The sequence below is a fragment of the Nannobrachium achirus genome (assembly GCF_963921795.1).
Source record: "Nannobrachium achirus genome assembly, chromosome: 1".
Lineage (NCBI taxonomy): Eukaryota > Metazoa > Chordata > Actinopteri > Myctophiformes > Myctophidae > Nannobrachium > Nannobrachium achirus.
In genome coordinates this window covers 46,935,160-46,948,031 of record NC_137810.1, presented here as the reverse complement: position 1 = coordinate 46,948,031, position 12,872 = coordinate 46,935,160, and the positions used below count along the sequence as shown (strand labels likewise).

General features: G+C 43.0%; 1 protein-coding gene across 1 annotated transcript; it reads left to right on the top strand.

Annotated features, from left to right (window-relative positions):
- Positions 1–1,408: 1,408 nt before the first annotated feature.
- LOC308288317 (sodium-dependent phosphate transport protein 2B-like) lies at positions 1,409–12,569 on the top strand (the record flags this gene model as incomplete). The annotated part of the gene is made up of 12 exons (XM_080729724.1): positions 1,409–1,487; positions 2,930–3,043; positions 3,216–3,344; positions 4,992–5,135; positions 5,346–5,457; positions 5,634–5,829; positions 6,000–6,095; positions 6,227–6,347; positions 10,314–10,481; positions 10,647–10,787; positions 11,379–11,503; positions 12,087–12,569. 12 exons carry the CDS (start codon positions 1,409–1,411, stop codon positions 12,567–12,569), a joined length of 1,908 nt encoding a protein of 635 aa, XP_080585850.1.
- Between the last annotated feature and the right edge of the window lie 303 nt (positions 12,570–12,872).

The following is a 12,872-nucleotide window of genomic DNA, read 5'->3' as shown; positions in this document are numbered from 1 at the left end:
ATGGCAGCCATCTTGAATATTCAATTCAATGACTTTTAAATTATCCAAAAGGCATTTACCAAGTACTATGAATGGTAAATATGTCTAAACTATCATATTATATCCATTACTCCTAAGAAAACAGTTGTTGCTAGCAGCCATTTTGAAAAATGGCTGCCATGGGCGCCATGTTGAAAATTCATGATGCCTCCATATCCAAATCTTTTCGGAATGCCTTTGGCTACAAGTGTACCAAATTTCATGCAAACTGAACGATTCCTTCATATTCTGGAGCTAACATCCTGGACTATTACATTGATTGTAGACAAGGGAAGTATAGGATATGCACATCAACCACAGCTTTGTACAAGATGCTGGATGCTAAAATGGAATAATTTAAAATTGGACCCGTGAAGACCTCTACCCCACACACTGACTGGCCCAGATGGCACGGTACAACTACAAACGTGTTCTGGCAAAGACGAATCGCGTTGAAGCCTGTTGAGGCTGCATATTTTATTATAGGCTTTGTTTTGAAAATGTCAGCAGCCCGTCCGGCCGCTAAAAAGCACAGTGTTAGCTAATTACCGGCGCCACTTGACCCCAGTCTCGTGCATCTCCTCATGTCTCATGTCATGCCTGCGTGTTCACCGGTGGTCACTGGTTGCTGACTTAACACTCACTGCTCTTCAGTAATGATCGGGTGGCGCGGTGAAATCCTCTGTGCTTGTAATAATTAAGGCTTAAATCAAGTCAACATCTTGTCAGACATGACATGAGTGTCCTGAAAGGCGCCTTTAAATAAAATGCATTATTATTATTATTATGGTCAAATGACTGCATGGATTCCCACCCAGTGCATCTTTGTTGCCATGTTGATGACTTAAGCCTAATAAGTATGAATAACCTAACAGTAGTTCTCCATTGTAACCAGCAGAGGTCAGCCTTATCTAGGCAGTGACTAATTTTCAAGTCCTTAGTTGGCATTATTGCATAGCCTACTATATACAGTACGCATAGCATAGATACTGTGCAGGCTAATGCCTAGAAGTCTAGTAGCATCAGTATAATATATTTTAGTTGTATAGGCTATATTATATTCTATCAGGTTCGAAATGTCCCACAAACTGAAACTGAAAATAGCTATATCAATGTTAGGTGCCACACTTTGGTGAAATGCAAGGTTAAAAGAATGTTGGCTATTTTGCTTAATGCTTATTCTTGTATTTGAGGAATTATTTAGTGCAAGTGGACCTCCCTAATGCAGACAGATTGACCCAGTTGAGAGCAATATCACACAACAATCAACTCCACATTGCTGTACCACCTCTCCACTTGCAACTCCCAGGGTGCACACATGCTCGCGGAGTTAAATGAATAGTTGAATACTAGAGGAGTTGAACCTGAACAGTAACGTACGTGTTGAGACATGCACTTCCTGGGAGATCATGTGGATCGTGGACGCGCCTCCATCCATCGCTCAGGGCTCCTGACGGCAGGCTCCACAGGTGCGTATTAATTGACAGACGATCTGTCCATATCATCTCATATGATATTCAATATAATGTTATACAATGTATAGGCTAGTGTGAGCTATTAGACTCCTACTTTCTACTATTGGTCTGGCACTTACAGTCTATCTTTGATTCTCTGTCGAGTCTGTCTGATATTGCTGCATATTGAGACAGCACGTGGCCCATGTTCAACAATGTTCAAGTGAAGCCTCAATAATGAATAGAACTAGCCTAATTATTGCTGTAACCTGCCAGTCGCAACGACTGTGTTGATATAGGGTTTTACTTTCTTTCTTTCTGTATCTGCCATGCGTTTTAAACCGCTGTGTATGACTCTGGAAACTGCATTTCCCCACGGGATCAATAAAAGAAAACACGTTTTCCCCCCGCTGTGAAATATCCTCAGATAGTAGCCTACTGCCTACCTAAAATAACTAAAATAACTTTATAGTCTGATCTCTCGGACCCGTACGCTGTCCATGGTGCTGAATTGTGCACATGCATAGGTTTGCTAGATCTTTGTGAATCCCTCGGCGGAAATTCAGCAGATCAGACACTCGATTATTTACACATTATAGAGAATGTATTGTTCGTATTTGAAAGCTTAACTTGTCTAAACTATAAAGCCTTTTGCGTTTTTGAGCGGTGGTAAACCGCCCCATAGAGTGGCTGTGCGTGTGTCTGTAGCCACTTTTCCTCAGCGTTTTGCCATAGCAATGTGTTTTCCTCAGCGTTTTGCCATAGCAATATTTGTGTGTGTGTATCCTAGACCTATATCCTAGTCTGAAGACGTTATGCAAGCATGACCACCGCTCACTTCACAGGGTGTGATTTTTAAAGTTAGAGGTAGCCTAGGTTGTAAACCCATTATGCCAGCCGCCACTGAAAGTTCACATGCTTTTGAAAATTGTAGTTGAAGATGCTGTTTAAATGATGATGCAATCATGTGACAATGTCGGGAATGAGTTGATGGCAGGTTATAATCGCATGTCTTCTGCATTTCATACATTTGTTGGCCCCCATTGAGCAGAGCAATCAACTGTTATATAAAAGAACGTTCTGATGAGAAAACACTCTTATGCCATTTCAAGAGACTATAAACACAATCTCAGTGTTGAAATGTAAACATGCCATGGTTTGGTTTATTGTAATATTAATTAACTGATCTTTGTTCTGTTTTCTGTTTATGCAGCATGGCTATTCAGCCTGCACTTCATTCCTCCTCCCGTCTAGGTAAAACCATTTCTTCTGACAATCCTTGTACCTTCACAATCCTTGCTGGTATTTGTTTTGATTTTAGTAAAAGATATAGGCTACACTATCATTAAAGCATAATTAATCACTTGAACACGTTTCCAACGTGGTCCTGCAGCCTCACTAACAGATAAATGGTACCAAACTCCTCTATAACCTCTATCTTCCATTCCTGCCCAAAGACCCGGTCGTTCTACCATCAGTGGACCACATACAGGAGGAGCCAGTAGATATGAATGGTGGCCCCAGGGATGTGCCTGGGCTGGAGAACACAGCCACGGGGCCCAAGTGGTCAGGTGAGAGAATGCCTCTGTTCCCATTGTACAATTATGTTTTATTCATAGTCATGTGATGTTCTCGCTCATCAAAAATAGCCTGTCTACAAGTTCTCTGAGCTTGTAGATTCAGCTATTTTTGCTTTAAAACTACAACATGCTGCTGATTGAGTTCTTGTTTGTCCTTGAACAGAACTGGACACCAAGTGGAAGGTCCTGAAGGTCCTCAAGGCTATAACCAAGTTGTCCCTGCTGATGGCAGACTTCTACATCATTGTATGTTCTCTGCACCTTTTGAGCATCGCATTCCAGCTGATCGGAGGTAACAATCCATCACTGAATTGGTTCCACACAGCATGAGTCCTAACCCTAACCCAAAAAGCAGATGTGATCATTTTGATAAGGATTATTGAGTGTCCACTTTTATGGCCACACATTTGCCAGTGGTAGGCAACATGGCCTGCCAGCAATAACATCTGGCCCGCAAATTACAATTTACAATTTAGGCATTTAGCAGACGCTTTAATCCAAAGTGACTTACAATATATAATATGTCAGTACATCAACAATAATACAACAAATGCATAGGAATATCAAGTCTGAAGAGGTGAGTCTTCGGTCCACGGCAGAAGCTAGGGAGTGAGTCTGTAGTTCTAAGTGCGACAGGGAGTTTATTCCACAGTTTGGAGGCCAGGAGTAAATTATTTCGTAGACGTATCGTTTCTGACTGATGGTCCCCCATATAAGCTTTTTTGTTACCCGCACTCCGACCCGACTGGTGCGGCGTCCTCCCAGCTCATCAACAATGTATAGGAAATGGACCGCACACAGTGGCAAGAGCTGCTTTTCTTTTGCTTTACTGCCCCTCAGGACGAGAAACACACATTCCGGCTATTCAGCCTACAACAGCTGATACACTGAAGAAGGCTGGATAGCCAGAACGTTTGTTTCTCGTCCTGAGGTGCAGTAAAGCAAAAGAAAAGCAGCTCTTGCCACTGTGTGCGGCCCATTTCCTATACATTGTTGGCCCCCATATAGGCTATAATGTCCAAATAGAGAATCTAACCCCACCTGAATTCACGAACCCGAACCCTCTTGTCTCATGCGAAACTTGTTTCACAAGCATTCAATATTACACTATTTCTCTCTGTGTATACATGTGCCGTGGCCTTCCAAAAATGATTAAAGAAGCATTTTTATCAGTGCGTCACATGCAGGTGTTGTGAGAGCAGAAGCTTACATTGTAACACAGGTTTTCCGGGTGCAGAGACCCTATCCTACATTCTTTTCTTTTTGAGGGGGGGGGGGGGGGGGGGTGTAAATGAATGTCATACTTCCTTGTACAACAATCACGCAAAAGTAGCACAAATTGCAGATATAAAAGCTCACAATGTATCACATTGCAATATGATGTGAGCTTGTAGATTCTGCTATTTTAACATATTTCACCAGAAGAGCTTGTGACTAAATAATAACTACTATAATAATGGAATCCACTGGAACACATTTTTCTTTTTCCTGAAATGTAACGGCTAGACACACAAGGGTGTGATTAGCCAAACAATGAACCAGGCACAAAGTGGCAAAGTCTCAACCGTGTGACAGTCTGTAACATTTGATCACATACGTAGTTAATGTAAGTAGGAAGTATGAAGTTACAGTAACATCTATGCTAACTTTGTGTTTATTATTGTGTAAGACGTCTCAAGTTCTAATTCTTAAATTAGCCATTGATGATGTTCTGGCCCACCATCTAATTAATGGCTTGGGAAAAAACTGACAAGGTCCGACTAACTTGCCAACCGCTGCCACAGTCTATACTTTTGCTTGTGTACCACAAATTGTTCCTGTAGCCCTCACTCACACAAAGTGCTGGTGGAGGTGCTATTATTTTACAGTTTGTATAGAGTAGTGCGCTGCCATGTTTTTGACCTTCTTTTGTTTTTGACTTTTTGTGTTGCACACGCAGGCAAGGCAGCTGGTGACATATTCAAGGACAATATTGTGTTGTCCAATCCTGTGGCTGGCTGCGTGATGGGGATGTTGGTCACGATGATATTCCAGAGCTCCACCCCGTCCTCCTCAATGGTGGTCAGCATGGTGTCTGCTGGATGTAAGCACGTACACATGGATCTACTGTAAACGTAGACACAAGCACACAAACATATACTGTATAAGCACATAAGGGATATGTTTTCACATGCAACATCTACACAGGAGTGTGCGCACCAAGTTAACACACCCACTCCACTATGCAGCTACACACACAAACACACAGAGACATTGTTGGTGATGTATTAATAAGTTTTGTTTTCATTCACAGTGCTAGGTGTCCAATCAGCGGTGCCGATAATCATGGGCGTCAATATTGGAGCCACGGTCACAAGCTACATTGTGGCAGGGATGCAGGCAGGGGATCAAAATGCATTGGGCAGGTAAATCATAATGATTTTAACTAATCTTTTTTTTTATGCATGACTAAACTCACACACACGCACGCACGCGCGCGCGCGCGCGCGCACACGCACACGCACACACACACACACACACACACACCCTATGGCAGATAAAAGTATCTGCCATAAAGAATAATAGTCTTTTTGACTTGCAGGGTATTTGCTGATGCTGCTCTCAATGCTGTCTTCAACTGGCTGACTGTGGCGGTCCTTCTGCCCCTCGAGTGGATGACAGGATTTCTGGAGAAACTCACCAAGCTTGTGATCGACTCCTTCAACATCCAAGGTGGAGTCAACGCCCCGGAACTGTTCAACTTCATCGCGAAGCCACTCATCGACTCCATCATCCAGGTACCGGTAGCATCATCAACACAATCGTTCACAGCATAACTGAGAGCCTCTTGAGATGCTACAATATCTACAGGCACAATCACATACTATGAGCTGTGTTTGTGGAATGACCACATGTGATACATAATGCAAAGGCCCTACTGATATGTATAATGTGTTTGCCTGTATAGCTGAACAAATCAGTTATCAGAGACATTGCCACTGGTGATCCAGAAGCCAGAAACAAAAGCCTGATCAAAGTCTGGTGTAAAACGCGAGAAAAGACGGTAAGAATTCATCAATGCTTCAAAAAATGTCAGTTCTTCCTAGTATTTCCTCTTCCTGCTCATCATGCTTTGCTTTGGTACATCTCAAAAGTATTGCATATTTTCTTAGGACTATTTGAATTTTATCCCAGATTCTAATGAACGTGACAGCACCAGGACTGGAGAACTGCACTGTCGGTGCCCCCTGTTGGCAGGATGGCAACCTGACCTGGACCCAAACGAATGTGACTGAGACCATAAACCTTGAGAAATGTAAGTATTCATCAACTGGGCAGCCACACAGCAGGGGCGAGATCCACTACCGACACTGACGCGGCAGTGACAGGTCAATGGCGCGTCAGTGACGGCCGTTTATTCTACCGACCGTCGGTCAATAAAACGACCGTCAATATTTTTACTGGCTGTCGGAAAATTAAATGACGGCCGGAAAAAAAACCGACGGAGGCAGTTTTTTTTTGCCAGCGTCGGTGAATTATTATTCGTGTGGCTTCAAACGCTTACCTGTAGTTCCATTGGAGAGCTGGATCGATGGAGCGTCTGGAGCAGTGCTTTTGCACTCTCCCGCACCCACGCATGCACGCACGCACGTGTGAAACAGTTTGTTTAATTTCAGGGAAGCAAATATATTCCCAACTAGGCTTATACTTCTCGAGATCAAATGGCTCCTGAGTCCTGGGCAATCATTATTTAATGCATTAATGAATGACAAGCCCAATATATATATATTAAATACTGTACATTCCCTCTCGGCCTGAGCCATGCACAGAGCTGGACATGTTTTCTTTTTTTTTTTCATCATAACATTTACATATTAAAACAGCGAAATAAAACAAATGTGTTTAGCTAAGCATCAACTATTGACCTTCAGTTAACTTAGCATTTGTTTAATACCTTGGCAAAATTATAGTATTATCCATGAGGACATTTTTCTAGCGTCGGTAAATCTCTCTCCAAATGTCGGCTAAATAATTTGTGTGTCATCTTTCCTGCAGCTGGCAGCTGCTGATCTCTCTAAACACTTATTAACTTATTGTTCACTCCATTAACGTCAAGTACATTTGTTGTTCATAGTGTCCAAAGCTACAGGCTTAGTAAAAAATAAAATATTAAAATGAAATGACGACACGCCATGATGCGGTGCATTCACTGGTGTCCGTCTTTTTTTCTTTTTCTTTATTTATTAGGCTACACCCAACAAATTACATCTGTAGCTGTAATGCCCACCAGTGCTTCATTTGTTAATTATTAGGAGAAATGAATAAAATACATAGAGTAGGTCCATAATATGCCTTCTTAGGCTCTGCCAAATCACAATATAAGGGTCCCCGTGACATGGCTTATTTAATCAGATCTTATTTAATCAAAGCGTTATAGGCAGCTCACCGAAAATAGCAGATCTGTTGTGTAAATCTGTGCTTGTGGATCGGCTATTTTTCGCTGTTTGGCGACCAATCCCGGTGGGAACAGGCCTACCAATATCAGGTCTGATCTGTCTGTAGCCTATACATCCATCACGGATAGCGCATCTCCAACTTGTTAACCAGCTGGGAATCATCAAACAAAGAATTGACGATGGGCTATTAAGCTACACGCCTGTACCTATTGGCCAATTTAGACATCAAAGGAGTGGAGATTACCCAAGGGAGTCGCGTGGGCGGTGGTTTAAAAACTTGTGCAGACACAGTGCAGACACCAGACAGACATAAGTGACCATGCTTTGTCTTGGAATTATAATAACTGCATGCACTTATTGCACTATAGAGCCTTTTCAGCAGAACCATCTGGCACTGGACAACACACACAGCTGACCAGGCCGCTATAGAGGAAAACGTCTTCAAAGGGGTCCCGATACTTTTACTTCTAGGCCTACTCCACTACATCTCGGAGCTAAATATTCTACTTCAACTCCCTACAACTATTTGAAAACTTTACTAGGCCTAGTCACTTTGCAGATATAAATGATTAAGCCTATTTTAGGCTGTTTGAATCTACGGACTTTTATTTAGGCCTATAACAAACGATTTGTACATAAGTTAGCCTATACTGGACACTTACTTTGGGACAAAATGTACTTTTTTGTTTTTCACCACTGATTAAATGCACTATTTGAAGGAAACCGAAGCCTATAAAGACAGTCCATGTTTTTTGTCTTATCTGAGTTTTATTTTATTTTATTATATGGTGGTTAACGTCTTGTTTTATTGGGGGAGCGTGGGCTGCGTGGCTGCATCTGCACAAAGCACTCAAAGTTTGTTATAATGGGCTTCAGTAGGCTGAGGACTGAGTAAAACAAACAAACAATTATGTTACAAAAAAACCTAATGGTCCAATTATGACTTCAAAGGAATAGAATCCACCGCAGACAATAGCAGACACTCACTCTCACTTTCTGTCTCTCTCTCTCTCTCTCTCTCTCTCTCTCTCTCTCTCTCTCCCTCTCCCCCCCTCTCTCTCTCTCTCTCTCTCTCTCTCTCTCTCTCTCTTTTGATGCGACGTTCGCGAACGAATCTTTTGAACGGCTCTTTGAAGTGAATGACTGTATTATGTCCATGTAAATATTTAAATGTTGGCTATTTTAAAATAGCCAACATTTAAATATTTATTTATTTGCTCACATGCCCACCCACATTGTGCCAGGCCTAGCCAGTTGGTAAATCCTGGCTATATACGCCGCTAGGGAGGAGCCTGCTTGCCTGCTTGTTAGGTGTTGCATGAATAACATTAAGGTAGCTTAATACACACATGTTTTATAAAAAGGGTAAATACAAAATTGTGATCTCAACTGTCAGCAGAGGAATGTGGTGCTAGACCGTGCCACCTTGTGGATTCATGTTGTATTTGTATGTAATGTATTTATTTAACAAATATTTATATTCGGGTTGACGTCTCGAGAGCGTAACATGAAAGATGCTTAACAATAATTACACGCACGAACGCGCGCGCACACACACACACACACACACACACACACACACACACACACACACACACACACACACACACACACACACACACACAGAGAGAGAGAGAGAGAGAGAGAGAGAGAGAGAGGGGAGAGTAGGAGAGAGGGAGAGAGAGAGAGAGAGAGAAAAAACCGACTGTCAGAACTATTAGGCTGACGGTCTTTTGGGCAGTTGGTCAATAATAATTCACCGACGCTGGCAAAAAAAAACTGCCTCCGTCGGTTTTTTTTTCCGGCCGTCATTTAATTTTCCGACAGCCAGTAAAAATATTGACGGTCGTTTTATTGACCGACGGTCGGTAGAATAAACGGCCGTCACTGACGCGCCATTGACCTGTCACTGCCGCGTCAGTGTCGGTAGTGGATCTCGCTGGCTCTCCACAATCACACAGTGCCCTCTCCCCACCCATAGACCGTAAAAATGAATGGATAGTTTTACGCCCATATAGGGTCAATAAATGCTATTGTTGGGTGCTTGTGAATCAAGCTAGCCACACCCCTCCTACGGCATACGCTACTTTATTATCATCAATTTTAAAATACATGGGACCATAATTGAACAAAACGCATATCATGGTGATTGAAAGAAAACTTTAAACTAGCGACTGGAAGCACAAACTATTTATGACAATGTTTATTAAGGTAATAAAATCAAGTGTAAAGTTCGGCAAAAACCCTTTCACTTGAATGGAGAGTTATTGTTTCTGACACCAGCACTGGGGAAACAGCGAAACTAGCGGCCGTTGATATGAACTCCTTCTTGAAGTATCTTCCTATATCACCTCAACTTGCAAGCTGGATACTATGCCCTTGTCCCCAACCCATAAGAAGAGTTTTGGAACCCCTGGCAAGCGAATTGTCACGGCTATAGCCAACATAGCTGAGTGCTGAAAGCAGAATCAAACACAGGGGTCCACGCCACGGTTAGAGGGAGTTTATTCACACCAAGCGAAGGGACAGGGGGGTTGGCTCGGAGGTGGTGTATGGTGTTAGGCTCGCTGGTGTGGATACACGGAGACGAGGTGAGCTGGTAGGAAATCAAGCATGACAGGGCGGCAGGCAGCAGGCTTTGGTGGATTTAGCGATGACGTGTTGCCGGTCTTATCTATGTAACAACTGAGATTCGAACCCTGAGCTACATCAGGCCTCAAACATACAGAGGGCCGAGGGGATCCCCCCTGGGTCAGAGGAGGTATTAGGCTAATGATCTTTAGGCAGGTCTACTCCATATGCATGCGTCTGAATGTCTCCCGCAGGTGTGCACATCTTCACCAATGTCGACCTGTCCGATCTCTCCGTGGGATTCATCCTGCTCCCGCTGATGTTGTTTGTCCTCTACTGCGGCTTCATCGTGGTCTGCAAAATCCTTAACTCCATGCTGAGGGGACAGGGGGTCGTGGTCATTATGAAGGTGCTCAATGCAGGTACATAAAAATAAATACGAGTGAACCAAAGAGTGCTCATCCATGTTTCTTTCAATGTAAACGTACTTTGTCTTTTTTTTACAGAGTTTTTTTTATTCCCCTTTAGTGTGGTGTAGTCCAGTGGTAAGGAGATATGTGTGATTGTTCATGCTGTATTCTGTTCAGCTGGTGTTGTTTTAGTTTGTCTAGATCTCCCCTTCCCTTTCGGCTGGGTCCCGGGTTACGTTGCCATTGTGGTGGGAGCAGGAATGACCATTATCTTTCAGAGCAGCTCTGTCTTCTCCTCAGCCATAATGCCTCTTGTCGGTATGTTCATTCATGGCACCTTCACGATGATGTAAATACAGTTTTCCTGAGATGCCGGTTAATATAGTATCAAGGTTCAATATTGGAGTCAATGTTTTCCCTGGCTAATAATCCTTATATGCCTTAATACATTATAATTGCCCTCTATGAATAACATTTTAAATTAAATCAATATTTTATTTATTTTAGAAATAGTTCATATTTTACTCAAGGCAGTGGACAACGCCGGTCACAAGTTGATGATATAATTTTGAACTATGGAATGTATGGAATGCTTGCCTAAAGTTAATATGAGCATCAAGACAATATTTTAAATACCGGTATGTGTTTACAAATGCTACAAAAAGCCCTATGTAATTTATGGAATGCATGTTCTAACTAAAATGCATTTGAAATATTGCTCATATTAACCTTTATTAAGTTACTGAGGTAGTTTTAGTCAGCACATGCATTCCATACATTCCATAGGGCTGGACCACACATGGACAAATTACATCATCAACTTACGACAGGCGTTGTTCCCCTTGATTAAAATATAACATATTAACATATTAAAGAAAATAATGCTGTCTTAACTTCTCGTCCCATCAGGTGCTGGTGTCATCAGCCTGGAGAGAGCCTATCCTCTGATCTTGGGCTCAAACATCGGCTCAACAGCCACAGCTATCCTGACTGCCGTGGCTTGCCCTGGAGAAACATTAACCCACGGATTACAGGTTTTACCACAAATCCACTTGTATCTTTTGCATATTTTTACTGTGGTAAATGATGACTAATTATGTCACATCACATTAGTTTGCTGGTGTAAAATAGTCAAAAATATCAAACATCAAAGCAGAACAGTAACAAACATAAACATAAAGTGTGCTGTTAAAACATACCTAGCAGATACCAAATATAGCTCACTGTCATGTAAGTTTGAGTGTGAGTTTACTCTGAATTTATTTAGGATCCCCATTAGGTGTGACAGATGGCAACAGCAACAATAAGAAGAGTTGTAAGGCAAGATAAAAAGAAACACTGAGCTGAAAACCCTACACTAAATATGTAAAGAACAGAACACTTCCCCTTCACCATACAGAAAGACAGAGACAAGTGATAGTGATATTGCCAGTGTAATAGGGTAACAGGGCTCATAGGCAGTTCAGCAGTCTGATGGCTGTGGAAACTGTCCCATGGTCTGTTTGGTATTTAATGCTGTGGTGTTGCCTGCATGTGCCACGGTAGCTAACTAGCAGCATGAAGAGATTGTGGCTTGGGGGGTGATTGACTTTGCATTTGTGTTCCTTTTTTTCCCAGATCGCACTTTGTCATTTCTTCTTCAACGTTGTGGGCGTCATGCTGTGGTACCCCGTCCCATTCATGCGGGTGCCCGTCCGGCTGGCCAGGTGCCTGGGCGACATCACGGCCAAGTACCGCTGGTTTTCCCTGCTCCACCTCCTTCTCTGTTTCCTGGTCATTCCAGGAATTGTGTTCGTCCTGTCGCTGGCTGGCTGGAAGGTCCTCGTCGGTTTCTATGTGCTTGTCATCGTCGCGGTCATCTTTGTCATCGTTGTTGACATGATGCAGTCGCGCTGTCCTCGCTTCCTGCCCAGCAAGCTGCAGAACTGGGAATTCCTGCCCCGCCTGCCGCACGCCACGGGACAGTGGGACGCCGCGGTGGCCAATGCCTCGCGCCGCCTCCATTGCCGGCTCACACGATCCTTCAAGTGTGACGCCGGCGAGTATGACGTTACACGTTCACCACACATTGAGATGCAGCCAGTGGGGGAAGATAACTAAGTGTATTTACTCAAGTACTATACTTAAGTACCCCGCCCAACACTCCCTCTTGACAGGTGCCGCCCCAGCCCGTAGGATTACGGGCAGTGCCAATTATCACCCTCCCTGCGTGGCTTCACTCCCCTGAACACAGGCCAATTGTGTTTGTGTGTAGACGCTCGACAAAGCCGGATGCACAGCGGTGGATTTGAACCCACAACCTCCGAACAATTCTGAAGGACAGTATTTTTATTACTTTACTTGCGTACGTCCATTTTTCAATACTTTTTATTTTTACTCCACTAGGATATCTGGTATCATAGT